Below are 20658 nucleotides of genomic sequence, written 5' to 3' on the forward strand. Positions count from 1 at the left end.
GTGCCTTCTTTGCCCCTTGCCCCCCCTTCCAACATACAACATATTTAAACACAAATTACACACACTTACTCATACTCACTAACACACACTCCATCTCACCCCACTTACACAATTACACATCCATGCTCATACACACATACACACAAGTACACATGCATGCTCACACACACAAGTACAAATGCATATATATATATATATATATATATATATATATATATATATATATATATATATATATATATATATATACCGTATATATGCAAACAGATATATCCCGCCCCTGCTTACCTTTCGCTGCTCCTGCAGCTTTCACTCTGGCTGCTCGCACACACTGTGCGAGCAGCCTCAGGTTTCACCACGGGGTCCCCGTGACATCACGTGACCCCTGATACGCTCCTGTCTTCACATGTCAGTTCAAAATAGTTTAGAAAGGGCTCTTCTGGCCTGGATTGGTGCGGTCCAGGTCAGATGGGCCCTTTATAAACCATTTAATACCAGTTCAAGGAGACAACAAGAAGTGGTCGCAGTGGTCTCACCAGGCGCCCTAGAGGCACGGGACCCCTGTAGTTACACCAATGTGTTCCTCTGCAATGTTCCCTAAGAAATCCTGAGGAATGAAGGAATATTTGCCTGAAATGACCAGCTACAGTAGACTGGCAAAAGGAAATCCTCACAGCATAGCTAATTCAGTATATATATCTTGCACTTGATTTTGGTCTAGAAGAAAAGGGCTCTTTTCCCTTTTGGAAGTTGAGATTTGTGCTGGCAGAAGTAGCATTTCAATTAATTTGACGCCCTGATGTGAATATCTCCTCTCTTCGCTCCCCACCGTTGCAAATGTTGCCTGAGTAAACCAGCTTGCACTGAAGAGGGTTAGTAATATAAAGCAGCAGTTTACTGTCCCTAACCGCCCCACTGAAGTAGAATACATATTCAACTTCTTTGTGTGAGTATGTGAATATGTATTCTTTGGAAATTTCAAACTTAGAATAAATTAAAGTGCTTACCTTATGGCCTGATGATACTTTACACTGGCTGGTTGCTTAAAGCAGCCATTCAGTGGCAGGAAAGCACTGAATGATAGGGTATTATCATATTTCATATTTTGTATATTTTTAAGGGTAGACCATTGAAACCTGAAATTACCTCCTAGCTATCATTGGCAGTAAAGCGCATATGATGGCTGGAGTATCCTTTTAATAAAAATAAAGAAATAACTTAATCATTATTGCATGCAGCACTGGATTTTATACTTAAGGAGGTTGGTTTCCCATAGCACTTCCCATTTAATAATCATACACTTGGTGGTATATTATAAATGTGTCAACGTCATTACAAAAACTGTACAATGTAATAAAAATAATAAAAAGGTACTTAAAAATAATAGATATTTTTCTGTTCATACACATATTCCCACATTTTACTATATGTTTTGTCGTGACACTAAACACCCTTAAGTTTTTCCTATCTTGGAAATAGTCACTTGAAATGTGACAGTAAGATCTTTATATTATATTATTATATTATCATGTTTATTCAGCTTCACAGCAAATTGTATGTCTATAAACGAGTTTGTACCAGGTTACATAATATTCAGGTATTTCAGAAAATTGGAAGCAATTGGGTGATAATGGCACAGTTCAGTGGTATTTTTCAGTAGATTAGATACATTTTGATTTTGAGTCTGCAATGGACGATGGAATATACATTGCAAGTAAGTTGTAGGGTTATGATCCAATGTCCTCTGTGTATCACTTGGTGCTTTTCTGATCCAAATGTACTATTGTCAATTCTGCAGCAATACAATCTTTGTTATCCTATACATACTAGTTAAATTGAGAGATGGTGGGATTGGGGTGTATAGTACACAATAACAGTCAACGTGGGCAGCTCTGCAAGAGATTAGATGGGGATTAGGAGGGGGATCTACAAACAAAACACAGGGAATAAGTAAAGGATAAATCTTGGATTGGCGATTTTATAGAAACAGAACGTGGGCCATCTGCATATTTTACAGAAGGTATGACCCCAATAAGGACAAGAGGGAGAAAGGGCTCAGGGATTAGCGAGCAGAAAAAGAAGATGCTACGGTGCTTCTAAAATTGCGAAGGTTAAAGAGGCAGTAACAGCCAAACATAAAAGTTTTCATATGCATGTAATCTTCCTGATTTCACTAAAAAATACTCTTAGTCAAGTAAATGAATGAAAACTTGATTTTTGTTGTCACTGAATAGATCACTTGGCATGGTTTGGATTATGGAGTCTAACTGCTTGAACATGTTTGCCTTCAGATTCCGGGGAAATACCTTACGTATAATTCGGAAAGGTGCATGTTACTAGAACATGGTGTGATACCAATATACATTTGAAGATACATTTGAAGTAAAAATATTTTTATGACACGATTAACATGGGACAATCTAGATTTTTAGGATTGATATATCCATGTTTGTTGAGACCTGGTAGTTGTTTGGTATGAATTAATTAAGGAACAAATGAAGCATGACTATAAATGCTATTTTATTTTGCTCTTATTGGACTGGCAGTTGGGGCTTTGGTGTCTTCTTTTTTTTTGCTGAAGAAGAAGTTGGTGAGAGAATTGCAGTTTCTTTTCAATGCATAACCCTGTCATTATTAACCATAATAATCACCTTACGACAATAGCATTTCCCCCAGTATGTTCCCAAGACTGTAGGGCAACTATCTAGGACAGTAGGAAATTGCCAGAAAATCTGGACTGTGCCACAAAAGGCTTTTTTTACCTCATAAAGGGCCAATCCCACTGAGCCTCTGCTCTAAGATTTAGTTTGATGGTCCTATAAAAATTATTATGTTTGTGCTTGATTCCTTTTAACTTGCAAACTAAAGTGCATTAAAAAAAAACCAGTCTAAAAGCTTACAGTCATGTATTGGGTTAATTATCTTAGTAAATGCTATTGCGTTGTTATTAAAGTGCTTGATAAGGGTTGTGGAAGATGACCCCTACATACATATAACCTATTTATTTTTTTTTACACTGTTGCAGCATTGTGTTTGAATTATTGATCGTTCATCTCTGCAGGACTGTGAACTCCCCGTAGGAAGCATCTTCCATAGTCCTCGCATTATAAAACCTTTCTCATTTACCTCGCCCTTGGAGGTCTGTAGCACAGCTAGCAGGAGCAGGCAGTCCCGTGGCCCTCTTTTCCAATCTTTTACTTCTGATCTGGTTGACATGGATAAATAGAATCTAGTGACAGCTTTCAAAAGCTGTATTTTATTCTACTTTTTTAAACAGCAAATAGAGGTATTTCATTTTTAAACCCAGAGAACAACTCATACTGATATATACATGCTGATATATCTGTTATCTTTTAAAACACAATGGTCCGATATGTGCTCAAACAACTCAAATCACATATATGACACAGACGGGAGCCAGGGCAGCAGAACATTTACCTTGATTTTTCACTTAAGATGGTCTGTGTTGTCTGTAATTATTATATTTTTCCTCACAATGCCATCTGTCTATTCTAGGGGATCAAGGTTACCAGTTCTAGTTGCATCTGCAGAAGAATAAATCCAGAAAAATGTTTCCAAGTATACTGTGTACTTTCTTGAAACACCATAGAATGGTCCATAAGCAATGTCCATACAATATCCAGTAATTTTAATTAAATAGTGATATCTACCGTCCCTCCAAGGCTCCCAGTACTTAATATACATTGTACAGTGCTGCAGAATATAATGGCACCATAGAAAACAATAAATAATAATATACACAAAGCTTATTATGCCAATAAATGGCCAGTACTTGTGCACAGTCATTTTTTTTCCCAGTGGCAAATAGATGCAACTGGTGGAATTACCCCAATAGGCCTTTTTTCCAACTGAAAGCACCCCTTGGTGTGTGCTGGAAGATTGAGAATCCACTGTTCCTTTAAAACTACTAGCTAACATTTTTATTTTGTTGTATATTGTAATCTTACACTACATCAAAATTATCAGTGTATTTGTTTAATGACATCATAGCATATCCAGCATTCTTATATTATAAGAAGCAGTGTTACCGAAAGGGCATGTAGACCTCGGTAAATTTAGAATCTTGTCGCACTTAAAGTATAGTCTTAATTTTAACACCCCTCCCAGCTGTCACCCTATAGCACAGTTGGCCGTGTATCTGCTTTGTGTATATGAAGACACAAGTGTGATTCTATAAAGAACCCATTAGGTTGCTATGGAATTGCTATAGAAACTCTATCTTGTTGCTAAGTAAGTGCCAGTTGCTATAGTTGATCATGAATAACTGTGAAAATATTTCTGAAATAACGCATTACAATCTACATAAGTGTGCAAAGAAAATAACCCAAGCATACATATTTTATGTACAGTAGCATTATACCTAAATTCTGAGCAAAATAGATGGAACCCACTCACTTAAATACATTACTCAAGAATGTGATAATGCATCCACAGCAACATATATCAGCCCAATTGCCTGTTGACCCATTTTACTTGAAACAGGCTGCTTTGTAGTATGCAATGTCCTCCTTTAATCTTCCTTTAGGAACAACACGACAAACCAAAACATTTACTAGTTCATAGAAAGTTTATCATCTGCCCATCTTCCCTCTGCATCATATGTTTTAAACTGGAGTCTTGCTCCAGGATATTTGTGATAATAGCTTTAAAGGGAAACTGTGTGGTGGAGATGCACATGAAAGGCTCCTTTGGTGTGCCGAATTTGCTGAACTACTGTACTGTAACACTTAGTAGACAAACATCATTTTAGAAACCTCATAATACTGTTGAACCTACAAAACCATCCAGGAAACTATTTAATTGTGTAAACTATGTCTTGTTAATAATTTTGCTGTAGGCACTGAAAAACTGAAAAATTATCTTCATTTTTTTGTGTGTGTCATTAAGTATGATAAAATCATCCAGGGACTATTTACTTAACAAGAGAATGTGATACATAGTTTGCTTAAGGAGAACAGCACCTACTACAGGAAGTGTTTTAAAATGTACTTGTTTTTTGTGCTTTCAGCAGTTTCACCAAAATTTCTGCATGCAATGGCACCTCAATATGTTTATATATTTTCTATAGGGAAGAGCTGACACCTTCTGTTCCAAGGGCTGGTACAGCTGATTGGACCTCCAGCCCCTTGCCCTCCCAAGTAACATACATACTAGTGCATACACACTGACACACACGCTTGTACTAACTATAACATATACATACACTAACAATCACATACACACTCACTATTAGCATGGTAATAATGTAACTATACCTGTACTTCAACACTGCACACATGACCCTAAGGCCATTTTCCACGTAGCATAGTAGAATATACTGTATTAAACTTCTGTGGACATATACATTTGTGATTAGTGAAGCTTTTTTCTTCTCTGTGTTTCCCAAGTTTCTCTTCTGATCCCTATCTGTGATGTTTCACTAAAAAAGCCACTTTGCTCTTTGCTTCAGCTCTGTTTCCTTTATAAGTTATGCCCCACCCATTTGTTATGTTTGCCTCAATCTGCAGTCTAAATATATGTCCTTCTTGGTTCTGTGTTTAGATTCAATGTTTAGTTTTAGCTTATTTGTAATTCAGTAGGCAGGGTTTAGTGCTAGGACCCACCGAATATTGGAGTACTTTGGCGTAGTGGTGGGCTAAGAATACTATGGCCATATGATGTGATGCAATCTCCAGTTGTTATCTCATAGTCCTAGGCTAGTCCTGTATCCATGTGTGTCTGTATTTTGCATACCTTTGCCCTCCAACCCTGAATCATCTGAGGGTTTCAGTTCCTCTCTCCTCTCCCCATGTTCCAGTTAAGATGTCCTATGCATCCGAGGAGAAGCATCCGAGGATTCCGGCTCCTCACTCCATCCCCCGTGTTCCTTGTTCCCTGTCCTTTGTTGTGTCCTGTACATGCATGTCTTGTCTGGCTATGTTTCTTGCTTGGTCTCTCTGTCCCTTGCTTGCTTGTTTCAGCTTTTACTCTGCTTAGCTTCCCTACTCCCAGCCTGCAGCATCCCGCACATGATTCTAGTGCTATGTCTCATGTCTGCTCCAGGGTGCCTGCAGGATATCACCTAGTTCTGTTGCCCTGCACCAGGCCCTGTCCCAGGCCCTGTCCAACTCCGCTACTGCGCAATAACTCCTGAAGTACATCTTTGGGCGCTGTGGGTCATTACAGTCGTCTGTATGGACCCAGTTCATGACAGCATGCTCTAATAAACCCAATGGCATGCTGATGTACCATCACATTTAAATAAGTGGTGAGATTTACGTGCCTTGGAAAGCATTCCATATTTAATTAAACCTTTTATTGTGAAGGATTAAACAACTTCTTGCTATGTAGAGGTGTAAGGATATTTATCCTTTTCATATGTATTCAATTGTACAGGTCAAAACGTAATTAATTAGTTTCTTTCTTATTATTTAAACATTTCTTACATTATTGAAGGTGATTTCCTGTAGAGATTTTTCAACATGACATAATTTATTTAATCTATATTATTATTCTGCAATAATAATGTATCTAAAGTTGTTTTTTTTCTTCAAATGAAGATATGGCTTCCCTTTTTGATATTTTATAATTTGTGAAGTATCTAATAAGTATAAACAGTCGTAAGTTCACCCTTCTTGTATTAGCAACTGCTTTATACCCTTTAGACATTTTGTATTTTCTGTATTGGTCAGACATTCAGATGTTCAACAGCAATGTTAAAGAGGAATCCTTTACAAAGAATACCAAGGTAACTTATGTGGTGATATATTTTTTTTATTAAAATGTCCTGCTTCCTTTACCACAGCTTTATTTCCTGGACCATTGTACAGTTTGATCATGAGTGAGAAAGATGCTAATGCTGATAGCCTGTTCCTGAAGGAAGACTCTGATAAAGGTCTGAACCCTGAGGGGAGAATGCACAGCTGGCAGCATGCCATGCAGAAGAGAGCATCGCGTGCAGGCAAGCACATCCGTGAGATGACCTTGGGTAGTTTTCGTGGATTTCTGTGCCGGAATGCCTTCGTGATATTGACCATTGCAGCTGTAGTCCTAGGTACGTAATTAGTTTCTTTCTTTTTGTGTCACCTTTAGGTTAGAACATTATTACCATGCTATTTTTATAATCAGAGGAATATGACGTTATTTTTAAAAAAATATTCTTCATTAATATTATAAATAACTGATTTTATTAAATAGATGTATTTTCTGATTGGGCTTATTTTCATTGAATAGTTTGTATTTTTACCACTCTCATGCATTTTTAATACTTATATGCTAGTTACATTAACTGTACTGTAAGCTTTAGTCTTAAGAGTTGACTTTTTAATGTCTCTCCAGGTATTGTGTTGGCCTTCGTTTTGCGACCCTATAAAATGACATATCGGCAGATTAAGTACTTCTCCTTTCCGGGGGAACTACTAATGAGGATGCTACAGATGCTAGTTTTGCCCCTCATTGTGTCCAGCTTGGTGACTGGTAAGATCCCTCTTCTAAAGGTTTTAATCACCTGAATTCAATAAAAAAAAATCAAACTGTAACCCAATGTAATAGTCAAGGTCTGAATCCGAAGGAGAAGAAGCTACTAAGCTAGGCATGTCTCTTCAATTACAACAGCCCATTTCTGAAGAGGCTGAGCCCTTTGGCCTCCAAGACAAAAGTTATCTACCAAAGGATTTTTACCCTAAAAGGTCTGCGGAGTACCTTCATAGGACAGAGCTAAACCAAGGCTTTGAACACAGGAATAGGGTAGTGGTGACATTAAGCATCAAAACATGCATAGCTGTATAGAATTACCGAAACCTACCAATGAAATCACATGCAATTTTTTAGCCACTGGGTGGAATCCATGTAGGACGCCAGGATGGGAGAGCATACACACATAGGTTAAACCGCAGTCCTAGCCAGTAAAGAGGTAACACCAAAAACCTTCAGTAGAATGCATGCAATACACGAATGTATATACCTTTTTTGTTTTCCTAGCCATAATGATAATAATAGCCTCAACTGATTTTCATGCGCTATGTGCTGAATTTATTCATTTCAGCCATAGCATATACATACCTACAACCTCCGTGATCATAGTGTTGAACTTTTGTTACTAGTGGCCATTGGAATTGTGTATTTTAGCTTATTTGACATGTAACATTTTATTTTTCTAATTTTGCAAAATAATGATACTTACTGCCTACACGCCAAGAAAGAAAATTCTGGAAGGTTTTGTGCCACCTACTTTATTTAACCTGTGGTGATTTGCTATAGGTATGGCTGCTTTGGATAGCAAGGCATCAGGCAAGATGGGCATGCGTGCAGTGGTATATTACACAGTGACCACCTTTATAGCGGTCTTCATTGGCATTGTCATGGTGATCATCATCCATCCAGGAAAAGGAACCAAGGAGAACATGGCTGCGCAGGGAAAAATTGAGAGGGTACAAGCAACTGATGCCATTTTAGACCTAATCAGGTAAAACAAGCCCTTAACATATACTTTGCATTTTAGTCTCTGAAATGAATAACTGGTCTCAAATGCTGACTTGTTACACAAAAAATCACATTAAACCATATTTATATAACACATTTTTTGTCCAAAACATGGATAAATTGGCAGGTATATTCCGTTGGTTGCTATGGTGTTTAACTCTGTGTTTATCACTTTTCCATAGACTCTCTTTTTATAAATACAGCACAGTATTATTATTGCTTGAAAGACACTTGTTGTTTGGTTGCTTTACTTTGGATTGATCTTTGGAGTGCCTGTGGCATTTTGATTTTTCTTGGCTTATAACCATCAGTCATTTATAGGAAGTATGTTTGGGGCTTTCAAGTATAGAGCTCTACCTAGTTTTCTTGTTTTGTTATGTGTCCTGGTCAGTTTTTGTACCAAAACCTTCAGTCCTTTAATAAGGACTGGTTGCTTAATACAGACACAGCCGCATAAACCAACATTTGTACTGAAGCTGTAACACTGCATTCATGCATTGATCACTGCCGTATTTCTATCACTCATTTACAGAACAGTCACAATAAAGTTTAGAGTTATAAACATGGTTGTAGATGTTGTGGACAATGGCCATAGTACTTTTTCTTAGTATGTGAAGTATTGCAAGAACAAATCTTCTTTCCAATATAAAGAAAGATGAGTTACATCTTCGTGACCGGACTGTTTTTCAAATGTTGTACCCTTCATGACAATCGTTTTCTGCGTTGTTTGGGTTTAGCTGTAGTTTTCTTCTTTTTCATTTACAGCACCCACATGCATTTTTTTTGTCCAGGACAAGAAAGGCTTTCATTAGATACCATTATTTAGAAATAATATTTTTATGTATTTTTTTATTTTATTTTATTTTATAGGGCAGTAAGTACAAGTAACATATTGCTATTTATAAGGCAATAAAATGCCCCCTGACATTCCACACTATTTTTTCCTTTTTTTGTACTTTGGGGGAAGCACAAAGTGTTTGGGCACAAGGTATTTGGGCACCTATTTGTACATTTTTGGCTGGTTCCCCCTATGATACCATTACCGGAGTCTTTATTGTTTTTAAGTTTTCTAAAAATTTTTTATTTTTATATATTTCTTAATATTTACAGGGCTACATTGCCCAGTATTGCTCATGGCAGTACCTGTGATCAGAATGCAGTGGACTCAGGAGGGTTTGGACAGCAGAAAGGCTCCGACATCTTGGGAAAGGCATGCTGCTTTCTCACAAGGCTCCCCGGTCTTTATTTTTTGTTGGGAAATGCCTCGATATCGAGGCATTTCAGCAACACTGGATGAGCGAAGGAAGCAATAGTTGACTTTCTAAGCTCCTTCATCCCCGCTACATGCCAGGCACTACAATTATCATTAAGGGGTTAAAATTAAAGTTACCTGGGTGATTTATTTTGTGTTGTTTAATCCAGTGCTAACCTACATTTTCAGATTTGTTTTCAAATGCCCAACTTGTTATAAGTATAAAGTGGGCCATCAAAGCTTGTCTGGCAGTGAAATAAAGTTAAATCAAAAATCATTTAAAGTAATGTTGTAATATTCATTTTTGTAAGTGGGAAAGTGTACGTATATTGTAAGTGAATCTAATAGCTGTAATGCTGACTTAATTTCGGCTAAATGTTAACAGGATCAATATCCTGACTTCACTTGTAGTTGTAGCTGCTCTGTTCCTGCTGAGCAACAGGGTTTAATGGAGAGTTAACTCTATAAATCCTCTAAACTAGTTCAAATTGGTATTTGACTCATTAGGTATATCGTATAAAAATGTGATTTTGGTGCAAAGTTTGAAAATTTTCAAATCATTATAACAACCCATGGGATTGTCTTGTTTGGTGGCTATGGCATACCTCTCAGTTGCACTGATACTTTTGTCTGGTCAGCATTTTTTGGGTGGAGTTGGAGGGATTGGATTCCTTAAGCTCCTTCCAATCTTTGATATGCTATATTTCATAATTCTTATAGTTGCTGTTTAGATGTGGTTGTAATAGACGTAAATTGATTCACTAATCTGTGAGGAAAAATCTCAGCTGCCTGCAGGGGGACTAGAAACCACAAGGCCCTGGTGCAAAAAATTGCCCCAGGCCCGACAACTTCAACAGCTAGTCCAAAGTGCCATCATTGCCCCCACACGACTGGTCTGTGCCTCCTTTGCCCCTTGCCCCCAACATACAACATATTTTAGACCCATTTACACAATTACACACCCATACTCATATACACACACACACACATCCATGCTCACACACACTCAATTACACATCCATGCTCTCTCACACACACACGCACACACAAGTACACGTGCATGCTCAAACACAACAGGACTATGTATAGGACATGTGGCCACGCGTTTAGACTGGAAGAAAGAATATTTAGTCTAAGGCAAAGGAAAGGGTTTTTTACAGTTAGGACAATAAGGATGTGGAATTCTCTGCCTGCAGAGGTAGTTTTATCAGAGTCTGTACAGACATTTAAACAACAATTGGATGAATACTTGCAAAAACATAATATTCAGGGATATCATTTTTAAATTATGGGGAAACAGCTTCTTGATTCAAGGAGAGATCTGAACTTTCTTCCAAGTTTGTGCAAAATTGGAAGAGCCACAACTGGGTTTTTTGCCTTCTTTTGGATCAACAGCAAGAAATAACCAGATATGGGAAAGGCTGAACTTGATGGACGCGTGTCTTTTTTCAGCCTATGTAACTGTGTAACAACACACTAGTAAACATCCATACATACAGCCATACATACATACATGCAAACACATATACATATATCCTACCTCCTGCCCCCGCTTACCTTTCACTGCTCCTGCAGCTTTCCTTCTGGCTCCTCACACACTGTGAGAGCCACCTCGGTTTCACGTGACCTTGATACGTTCCTGTCTCTCTGTGCCGGTTCAAAATAGTTTAGAAAGGGACATTCCGACTTGGAGCGGTGTGGTCCATGTCGTAAGGGCCCTTTCTAAACAATCTTGAACCGGAACAAGGAGACAGTAAGAAGGGGTCGCACTGGGTTCCCTAGAGGCACGGGCCTGGTCGCAGCTGCGACCCCTGTAGTTACTCCAGTGGTTCCCTGGCTTTAGGGTACATTATGCATTCCAATTAATTTCTCCTGAAAGAAGAAGCTAGCCCTATTTAGTGCATACAGTCCAGTGAGATGACCTATGAGAAATCCACGGGGGTTCTTATTTTAGTGCATAAACATAGAACATGTAGGTCTTGTGTAACCCTCTCCTGTTCTGTAACATATATATTTTGTTTTTGTTTGCCTCTTTAGAAATATGTTTCCTCCAAATTTGGTGGAAGCCTGCTTCAAACAGGTAAGTAATATATATATATACATATATGTAACATTATTATTTCAAGTACAGTAAAAATTCTATAAATTTATGTTTAGAATTTACTTTCACTTTCTAAGCTCTCATAATATTTACTATGCCAAGATCCACGAAAACATATGCTTTAGAGCTGTAGTTCTTATTTGTTCTTTTATTTGTAGCCACGAATGCAAGCACAAACAAGTTTTGGTGACTACGTTAGGAAAAGATGGTTCACTAAAAACACTGTTAAACACTTAACGCTACAGGGAGGAGAACACTTGCAAAAATATAAGTTGAATGTATGCGGCATATTGATATAATTATTACTTCCGTAGTAGAGTAGTGCAGGCCAACAAGTACCAGTCTCTCTGATACTACCCAGATACCTGGTAACCCAATTATCATATCGGTATCTTTCACCTATTTTGCTGGCCATCTACAAGGTACCAGGTCACCCGATTTTCGGCTTTCCTTAAGTATATGCTTGTGTAGACTAAGGTTCCCCAGTTGCTTAAGGATTTCCCATATGTATTAAGGGTTTGATGTGCAGTGAACAGCACACATGAATATTTCAGTACTGGATGAACATGTTCTGATGATTCATTGTCTTTTTTGCAGTACAAAACTCAGTATGGCACAAGGATGTATAAAGTGCCCATCCCTAGTGACAATAACTCCACAAATCACACAGAAGAGCTAACTGCTCCAATTAATGTCAGTGACATCCTGGAGAATGTGACTCGAGCAATGGGAAAGCTGCAGGAAATGATGAATGTAGAAGAAGTGGTACCTATATCAGGCTCAGCTAATGGTGTCAATGCCTTAGGCCTGGTGGTCTTCTCTATGTGCTTTGGGTTGGTGATTGGAAAAATGAAAGAACAGGGAAGAGCACTTAAGGAGTTTTTTGACTGCCTCAATGAAGCTATTATGAGACTGGTGGCAATTATCATATGGTGAGATTGTATAATTATAACATCAGTTCCTTTTTATAGTTTTCTCTGAGTACATCAGATCTATGAGTAAAGTTTTTTTATAAGAATTTTCATACTAATATAAGAACATAAAGCATTTATTCAGAAAAAAGAACATAAACCACTTTTGCATTTATCAGAAAGTACATACTAGAGATTCAACAGATTTTGTTCTGATAGCAACTTGAAGTATTTGAGTTTTAGTTGTGCTTTTCTGTTTTGAACCATGCATAATGTAATAGTTTGCATCCATGCCCCTTTGTGCATAGATATTCACACATATTCACATATTAGTTGTCTAAAGAATGGGTGTCTGTTTACAAAAAGCAATGTAAAAGAATGCTAGAAAGAGAATGTTATCTAAATTTGCATAGGGTATTTTAAATTTACTCTTTTTTAATCTTTTCGCTACAGGTATGCCCCTATTGGAATTCTTTTCCTGATATCTGGAAAGATCTTGGAGATGGATGACCTGATGGTGATGGGGGGACAGCTGGGGATGTATACGATCACAGTCATCATAGGGCTTCTAATACATGCTCTAGTTGTCCTTCCCTTATTATTTTTCATTGTCACCCGCAGAAACCCTTGGCCGTTCATTGGAGGGCTACTACAGGCCCTTATCACAGCTCTCGGAACATCATCAAGGTTAATACTTCAGAAATTGAGATTCGTATGTGACTGTCTGTCTGTATAGGGTTTTTCCAATACATATCTTTTTTTTATTGAGAAAAAAACATGTAATATTTAATGGTAGTCATTTACCCCTATAGACACCTTTCCTGTATTGTTTTCTGTTTATGCATCCCTACTATTTCTATAGAGCCTTTCTTTCACTTAATAATGAAAGTGAGTTCTTACTAAGGTGAGTGCACGTGGTGCACCTAAACACTGCCATTGCACAGCATAATAGAGACATTGCTAATATAAGTCTCTCCACTAGAGATTATTCATGTTGCAGAGCCCCAGAATATGTTATTTTCTGGAGCTTAGCATCAAGTTGTGCACAGAACATGAACAATTGTTACTGGAGGTGGTTGTGCATGAAGCTGCAAAGACTTGGCCATAGAGAGCTGGACCAGCAGGCTCTCAATTTATTAATATCTGGTAAGGAGGATAGGCACAGAGGTAGCTAGGAAAAAAGTTGAGTGGTCTTTGCAGAAAGTAGGACAAGCATAGGCGGAAGAGGGCAGTTTGGGACAGAGAAAGAGGGTGTATGAAAGGTGTTTGTATAGAGAAAATGGGAAGGGTTGTATTGGGGCAGAACCAAATGAGGCTTGGGGCAGACAAAGAAAAGGTGGTCTGGTATATAAGATGGAGCACAGAAAGGGGAGCTCCAAAGAATTCTTGACCCTGGCATTACTCCCTTGACCCTTGTCATTAATGTGTTTTAGAACACTATAAAAACATCACTTGGTTTCATCTTAATGCTATTGCTGCTTTATTATGTGACAGATTACTGCACTATGGAGTCTTGATATCATTTTCCTTCCTCAGCTCCGCAACACTCCCCATAACCTTTAAGTGCTTGGAAGAGAACAATGGTGTGGATAAGCGTATCACCAGGTTTGTGCTTCCTGTTGGAGCAACTATTAACATGGATGGAACAGCACTATATGAGGCACTGGCTGCCATCTTCATTGCACAAGTAAACAACTATGAGCTGAATTTTGGGCAGATCCTAACCATTAGGTGAGTGACCATACCTTTGTCACTTGTCAATATTGTGTTTCAGTAATATGTTTGTATGTCATCTGAATGTGACAAGGACAGAGCCAACATGTTAAATCCTTTGTCATCCCTTTGACAGCCTTCATAAAAATACAGTTTGCAGGAGAGTTGTGGTTTCAATCCCCCCCACTTCACTCATCATTATAAAAGGAGAGCACTGGCAAGATTCTCCAGCAAGAAGGGCTGAACTTGCTCTGCGTAACTTAGTGGGAGAAGAGGCATTCAAGAAACCTCAGATATAAAGGGACGATACGAAAATGGGGGGGGGGGATACACCAGGAAAGAAACCTCCAGGAAAGTAAGGGTGTGAGGTGTGGGTGGGAGAGAGTGAGAGGAGGAGGAGGAGGAGTGAGTTGGAGAAAGAATAAGGGAATGAGTGAGGCAGGGAGAAAGAGAATGAAAGAGATTAGTGTAAAATTATGTGTGTGTGGTAGGATGAGTGAATATGTAAATGTGTGTGTTAGCATGGGTGTGTATGTGTAAATATGCATGTTAGCAAGTGTGTGTGTTAGTGTATGTATGTATGTTAGTGTGAGAGTGTGTACAAATGTGTCCCAAAAGATACCTGCCCTCCCCTGTTATTATAGCTGAGTGTTATATTTAAATTAAAAAAATATACCCCTGCAAATGCATGATCAGAACCCCATTTGCATTGTAAATGGTAACATTTAAATAAAAATAATGCAGGGATGTCACCATAACGGGAACCATCCAGTTCCAACAAAATGTTAAAAAAAAAAGTCCAAAAATATAAAAATAAAATAAATTGAAATGGAAAGAGTTAAAATACATTTCGAATACCCAAGGGGTGTTTACTTTAAAAAAAATGAATGGTTTGATGGGGTAAATTGGAGTGGCTGGGTTTAATGATGTCCCAAGTAGCACATGGGGCAGAATGACCAGATTTGGGAAAACAATGGTTTTGAAATAGCAAAACGCTACTTGTACTTATTACCTTATAACTTGCAAATAAAACATAAAAAGATTGGGTATTTCTAAACTCAGGACAACTAGTAGAATCTATTTAGCAGGTTTTTTCAGTAGATTTTGTAGATGAGTTAAAGATTTTTCAAATAGTATCTGAAGAAAGCCCTTCTTGTTCTGAAATAAACAATATGTAACTTGTGTGGGTTCACTAAATAGGAGAGGAGAAAATTACACCTAAACACAAGTACCGCAAAAGTGTTGAAACAGCCTTGGTCACGAAGGGTACAAAAAAATAAAAAACAGCCTGGTCCTTAAGAGGTTAATTATGTGTTATGCAGGGTTAGCCAAGCTATTCCTGTAGAAGAAGCTCACTGGGTGTATGGTGAAGTCATGGAGTTTAAATGTCAACTAAAATGTCACTAAATAAACCTGAATGTGGTGGGATATTTTTTTGGGTCTATTTTTTTTCCTTTTCACAATGCTAGGGGGAGATCAGACTGTAGGGAGGAGGGAGAGGACTATACGTTACTTAATAGTTTTGCTACATATCTCACTTTTGAGGAGGTAATATAATCTTTTATGTTTAAATTAAATAAGGTAATCAGTCACAGTTATTGAGAAACTAGGTTGTTTTAATTTTATTAAGCTAGAGTTGAAAGTATCTTTTAAGTATTTTCCATAAGTGTATTTCCATTATGCACTTTACTGTTCATTCAGGGATACTCCATGTCACTGATATAACCACCACACTACCTATCACCCTTTCTCTGTGCCTTATGTTTGTCACCCCATTCCCTCAAGATTGTAAGCTTGCGAGCAGGTTTGTCTTAGTCTGTCAATTCTTGTCTTGTCATACACCTTGAATATATGTATTGTATTAAGTGCTGAGTAAATTGTTGGGGCTATATAAATAAGAATAATAATAATTCTCAGTCCCACTCTGTTTTCTCCACAGTATAACAGCAACAGCTGCTAGCATTGGAGCAGCTGGAATCCCTCAGGCTGGCCTGGTTACCATGGTGATTGTCTTGACATCAGTGGGCCTGCCTACGGAGGATATAACTCTTATTATCGCTGTTGATTGGTTCTTGTGAGTATTAGTTGTAGGGTTTGCTGCATATAATTAGACTGTGTTGAACTCGTATGTATAATTTCATTCATGCTGATTGCGATTCAGATCAGTTCCGTTAATGGTATTTGTATGGAGATGGAGTTTTAATCTATATAACTTTAAGCTTGGAAGCGTTGGTATAAAAATCATGTTATATAGCTTATTCTATAAAGTTGATGATTACTCCTTGTGTGTTTCAGAGATCGTCTCCGAACGACTACCAATGTCCTTGGTGATTCGTTAGGGGCTGGTATTGTCGAGCACCTGTCTAGACATGAGCTTCAGAAGCGAGATGCTGAGCTAGGGAACTCTGTCCTAGAGGAGAGTGAGAAGCCATATCAGCTGATCTACCCAGAGAATGATATACAGAAACACCCCAATAGTGAGACATCCATGTGACTTAACGTTTGTGGGCTCCTGTGCAAATGGCAACAGTACATAGAATGTCTCTGTATTCATCATTTGGAGCCATCTCTCCATGTATTTGACTGCAATGGATGCTGATGAAGGAAGCCCTGTAATTGATTGGCAATTAGATGGAACCCTCTTCCCGAACCATACTAAACAAAAACACATGAACACTGGCATAATAAAGGGCGGTACAGTGCATCTCTCTCTAAAAACCTGGAAACAGGACAACTCATTAATTCATTAACCTCTTTACCACAACTGGCAGCAAAAGCAGTTGGAATACTTTTTAATCCAAGACTTATTGTGGGAATAGGTGTGAAACTGAATACGATTTATAGGAAATCGCAAAGGAAGCACCATAGTACACAAGGGTAATGACAAGGTTTCTTCTTGTGTTTGTTGTGCATCAGGACCTTATTTAAAATATATTTAAATTTCCCATGGAATATGTAAAAGTGGGACATTTCAGCTATTTACCATTAAAGTAACCATTGCATTGCTATTCTAGCTCACATATTACAGTAAGGTTCTATTTTGATGTCATGAATGATGGAATAGTCAAGACAAGAAGTAATATTTATCGGATATCATCGTTAATAAGTGATACCTGAAGCGAAAATGGCAGTTTGTTCACCCCTGGCACAAACAACCCAAGAAAAGAAAGATCCCCTTTGATTCCACCATTTCCAGGACAGCCCTTAACTAAACTATGTTTTTTCAAGGGTCAACCGTGGTGAGCCTCTCTAGCAAGTAGGGCCGAGCTGACTGACACTGCATAACTTCAATTGCCAAGATGATTTTAAAGATATTGCCCCAGATCCAGTAAGAAGTTTTGCCCAATGTTTGCTTCACTGATATACATATATTTTAGCTAAACAAGTTGGTGTTTCACCTATTATCTGGTAAGGATCATACGTTTATTGGCTAACTGAGGTTTAATGGATTGCACACTTCAAGACTATCTATGTTGATTATTAAATGCCTGTAGAAAAGACCTAGATAGTCCTAAAGCAAATGCAATCCGTTATACGTCAGTTTGCCAATAAAGGTATCATCTTTGCCAAATTTGCTTTCTCGCTTTCTACACCCAAGACGGTACTCTTTACTTTAGAAATGTTGCTCATTTTATTTTCCTGACAGCAGCTTTCCAGGCAGTGCCTCGTGTGTATACGGATGCCCATACTGAATCCAGCCATGGCCTTTCCTTGACTTCTAATTGGGAAAGCTAGAAGAGGCCGACCAAAACTTTAGGTTGGGGTACCGGTGCTGACTTTATAATGAAATTCATTATAGAATTTATAATGAAATCCTAATTCTTGTCTTGGTGTACATTTCAAAGTATAGTATGGCTCAGGTGTTGGTACCATGATGGGTTACTAAAACCCAAACTGAATACACTTGACATTATTTAACTGCACACCCTGTTGAGATAATTTTTTTCTTATTTCACTTTGTCCCAGAATCCCTGCTCAAAGTTTTGCAGTCAATAATTCATTCAGGAAAGGGTTTTTTGTTGTTCATTCATTTACTGACCGGCTTTTTGTTCATATGCAGCTTCTATTTACAAGTTAGAAATTGCCCACAAAACTGGTGAAAGTCTTGAAATCTTGTGAAATAGAACATGCTTTTTTGAAGTAAATATTGAACATGAACAATTTTATTACTGTGAAAAACGATAAGTATGATTTGGACTATGAAAATATGGAGGCTCGTGTTCAAAGCCTCTTGTTTTTTGAATGCTGCAAAAGCATGCTGAATGTAGGAGCCATCTCTGGGCTACGTTTTGGTGAATATATATATATATATTTATATATATATATATATATATATATATATATAAATATATATATATATATATATATATATATATATACATATACACATATATGTTTTAGTTATGTTAGAAGTTACAAATATGGATTTTGTTTAATATGTATGTGTTGTTTTTCTTCCTGTTATCACTTTGTGATAAAAATGTTTGTCATTTAGTACATTCTATTATGATCTAGTTGCAATCTTTAGGTGCAGTCACAATGTAATGTTTCTATTTTATTGATGATGCTGGCCCTGAACTTTAACTGGATACATAATTGGAGTTTTCTGTACTCAGCTTACTACCCCAAGACATCATTTTTTTTGTTTTTTTTAAACAAACATTTAATGTCATTCCCAGAGCTAATAATTTCCTGATAAGATTGAAATTATGATCCCCTAGGATCTTATATAGCCACTCAATATAAAATCCAGACCATGTGCTATATATTAACGCGTAACAAATTCTTCAATGCTGCAGAGGATCCTTTTGCCAAGGCTGAAATATTGGTCATTAAGGTTTATGCTATTATTTTGATGTCAAAAGCAGAAGGCCTGCCCATGTAAAACTATCTCTTCATCCTTCAAACCAACAAAATACCTCAAACTCAAAGACCTCAATTATTTCAGTACTTGAAATTTAGTTAGAATTTGCCAGCAAATTGGAATTTTACGTCGATTTTTCTTTGCCAGAGAACTGTAGAAAAAATACTAGAAATAAAAATTACTGTATTGTAGAACTGGAATTCTTTTTGCAGGCATTGTTTTTTAAAATTAACTTCAGGTTAAAGAGACGACCTTGAAATGATACGAGTTTATTTGTCCAGCATGTAATTATGGAGCACAATGTTATGATTCTTCATTTTGTTCTTTAATTTTTTTGTTCTGGGATGATAAAACTCTTATGGGGCTAAACATCAAATGAGACAAAAAAAATATTCATTGTGTTTTTGTTTATCGGGTTAAAGCACTATATCCTCATATCAGCAGTTTTTTTTTTGCTTGCATGATTTTAGTTTAAGACTCTGTGGTCAACCACAAAAATATTCTTTCAAAATGTTAGTTATGATGGCATGATAAGATATAAATGCTACATAAGATTTCTTTAAATGTAGATTTTAACACTTCTGAGCTTATATATTGAATAGAGCATCTGATACAGGAATAGAATTCAAGCGATGTACATACACATATGTAGGTAGATAAAGGTTTTAGTCTGCATGTTTAATGCTGTTTTGGTGAATAAGTTGTGTTTTGTGGTATTGCAGTAATTGAGCAGTTCCGGTGCAGGCAGGAGCAATCAGCAGGAATATTCCATTGGCTGCTATGGTGATTATAGCACTTTTCACCATAACCTCTATTGATCTCATGACCTTCATCTGTTTATCTCTTGCTAATATGTATAGGGACATTTTTAATTATTTTTCACCCTTTGCAGAGATCACCTTGTTCTCTCTGTATATGTAGAAACTGGACACACATTTTCCCCATTTAATGTATCAATCCATCTTAATTCATAGCACCATACAGTGGCTATAAAATGCATAGGCTTGTGTTTATTGGCAACAACCCGCTTTGATTTTTTTGCAGAATGGCATACACAGTAGTGGTATAATTAGTATTCATATAAGTTGGTTTTTCTTGTCTTGTGTGACCAGGCAAACTAGAGTTGAGAATTTTTTTTATACATGTCATCAGAGACAACACAGGAGTAAAATAAGTAACAGAGTTGTGGGACAGTAAAGCCCAACAGCAAAGGAGTGAACTGGGGCAAATATGTGCGATGCCCATGCCAAATAAGTAGGTTTTATTGCATAAAAGTGCATGTACTTATGAAAGGTCAACTAATGGTTTCACACAGGGTTTGCAATGATTAACAAAA

General features: G+C 37.4%; 1 protein-coding gene across 2 annotated transcripts in view; it reads left to right on the forward strand.

Moving 5' to 3' along the window:
• Positions 1-17627, forward strand: part of LOC128490398 (excitatory amino acid transporter 1-like) — a 30446-nt gene extending 12819 nt beyond the window's left edge. For both annotated transcript variants that reach the window (XM_053462265.1, XM_053462260.1), the window contains 9 exons: positions 6806-7054; positions 7339-7476; positions 8260-8464; positions 11771-11813; positions 12432-12766; positions 13199-13432; positions 14282-14476; positions 16398-16532; positions 16754-17627. In XM_053462265.1, coding sequence (XP_053318240.1) covers positions 6838-7054; positions 7339-7476; positions 8260-8464; positions 11771-11813; positions 12432-12766; positions 13199-13432; positions 14282-14476; positions 16398-16532; positions 16754-16952 — 1701 coding nt within the window. In that variant the 5' untranslated portion in view covers positions 6806-6837 and the 3' untranslated portion in view covers positions 16953-17627. The remainder of the gene's footprint in view (positions 1-6805; positions 7055-7338; positions 7477-8259; positions 8465-11770; positions 11814-12431; positions 12767-13198; positions 13433-14281; positions 14477-16397; positions 16533-16753) is intronic.
• The last annotated feature ends 3031 nt before the right edge of the window (positions 17628-20658 follow it).

This window comes from Spea bombifrons, chromosome 1 (genome assembly GCF_027358695.1).
Source record: "Spea bombifrons isolate aSpeBom1 chromosome 1, aSpeBom1.2.pri, whole genome shotgun sequence".
NCBI lineage: Eukaryota > Metazoa > Chordata > Amphibia > Anura > Pelobatidae > Spea > Spea bombifrons.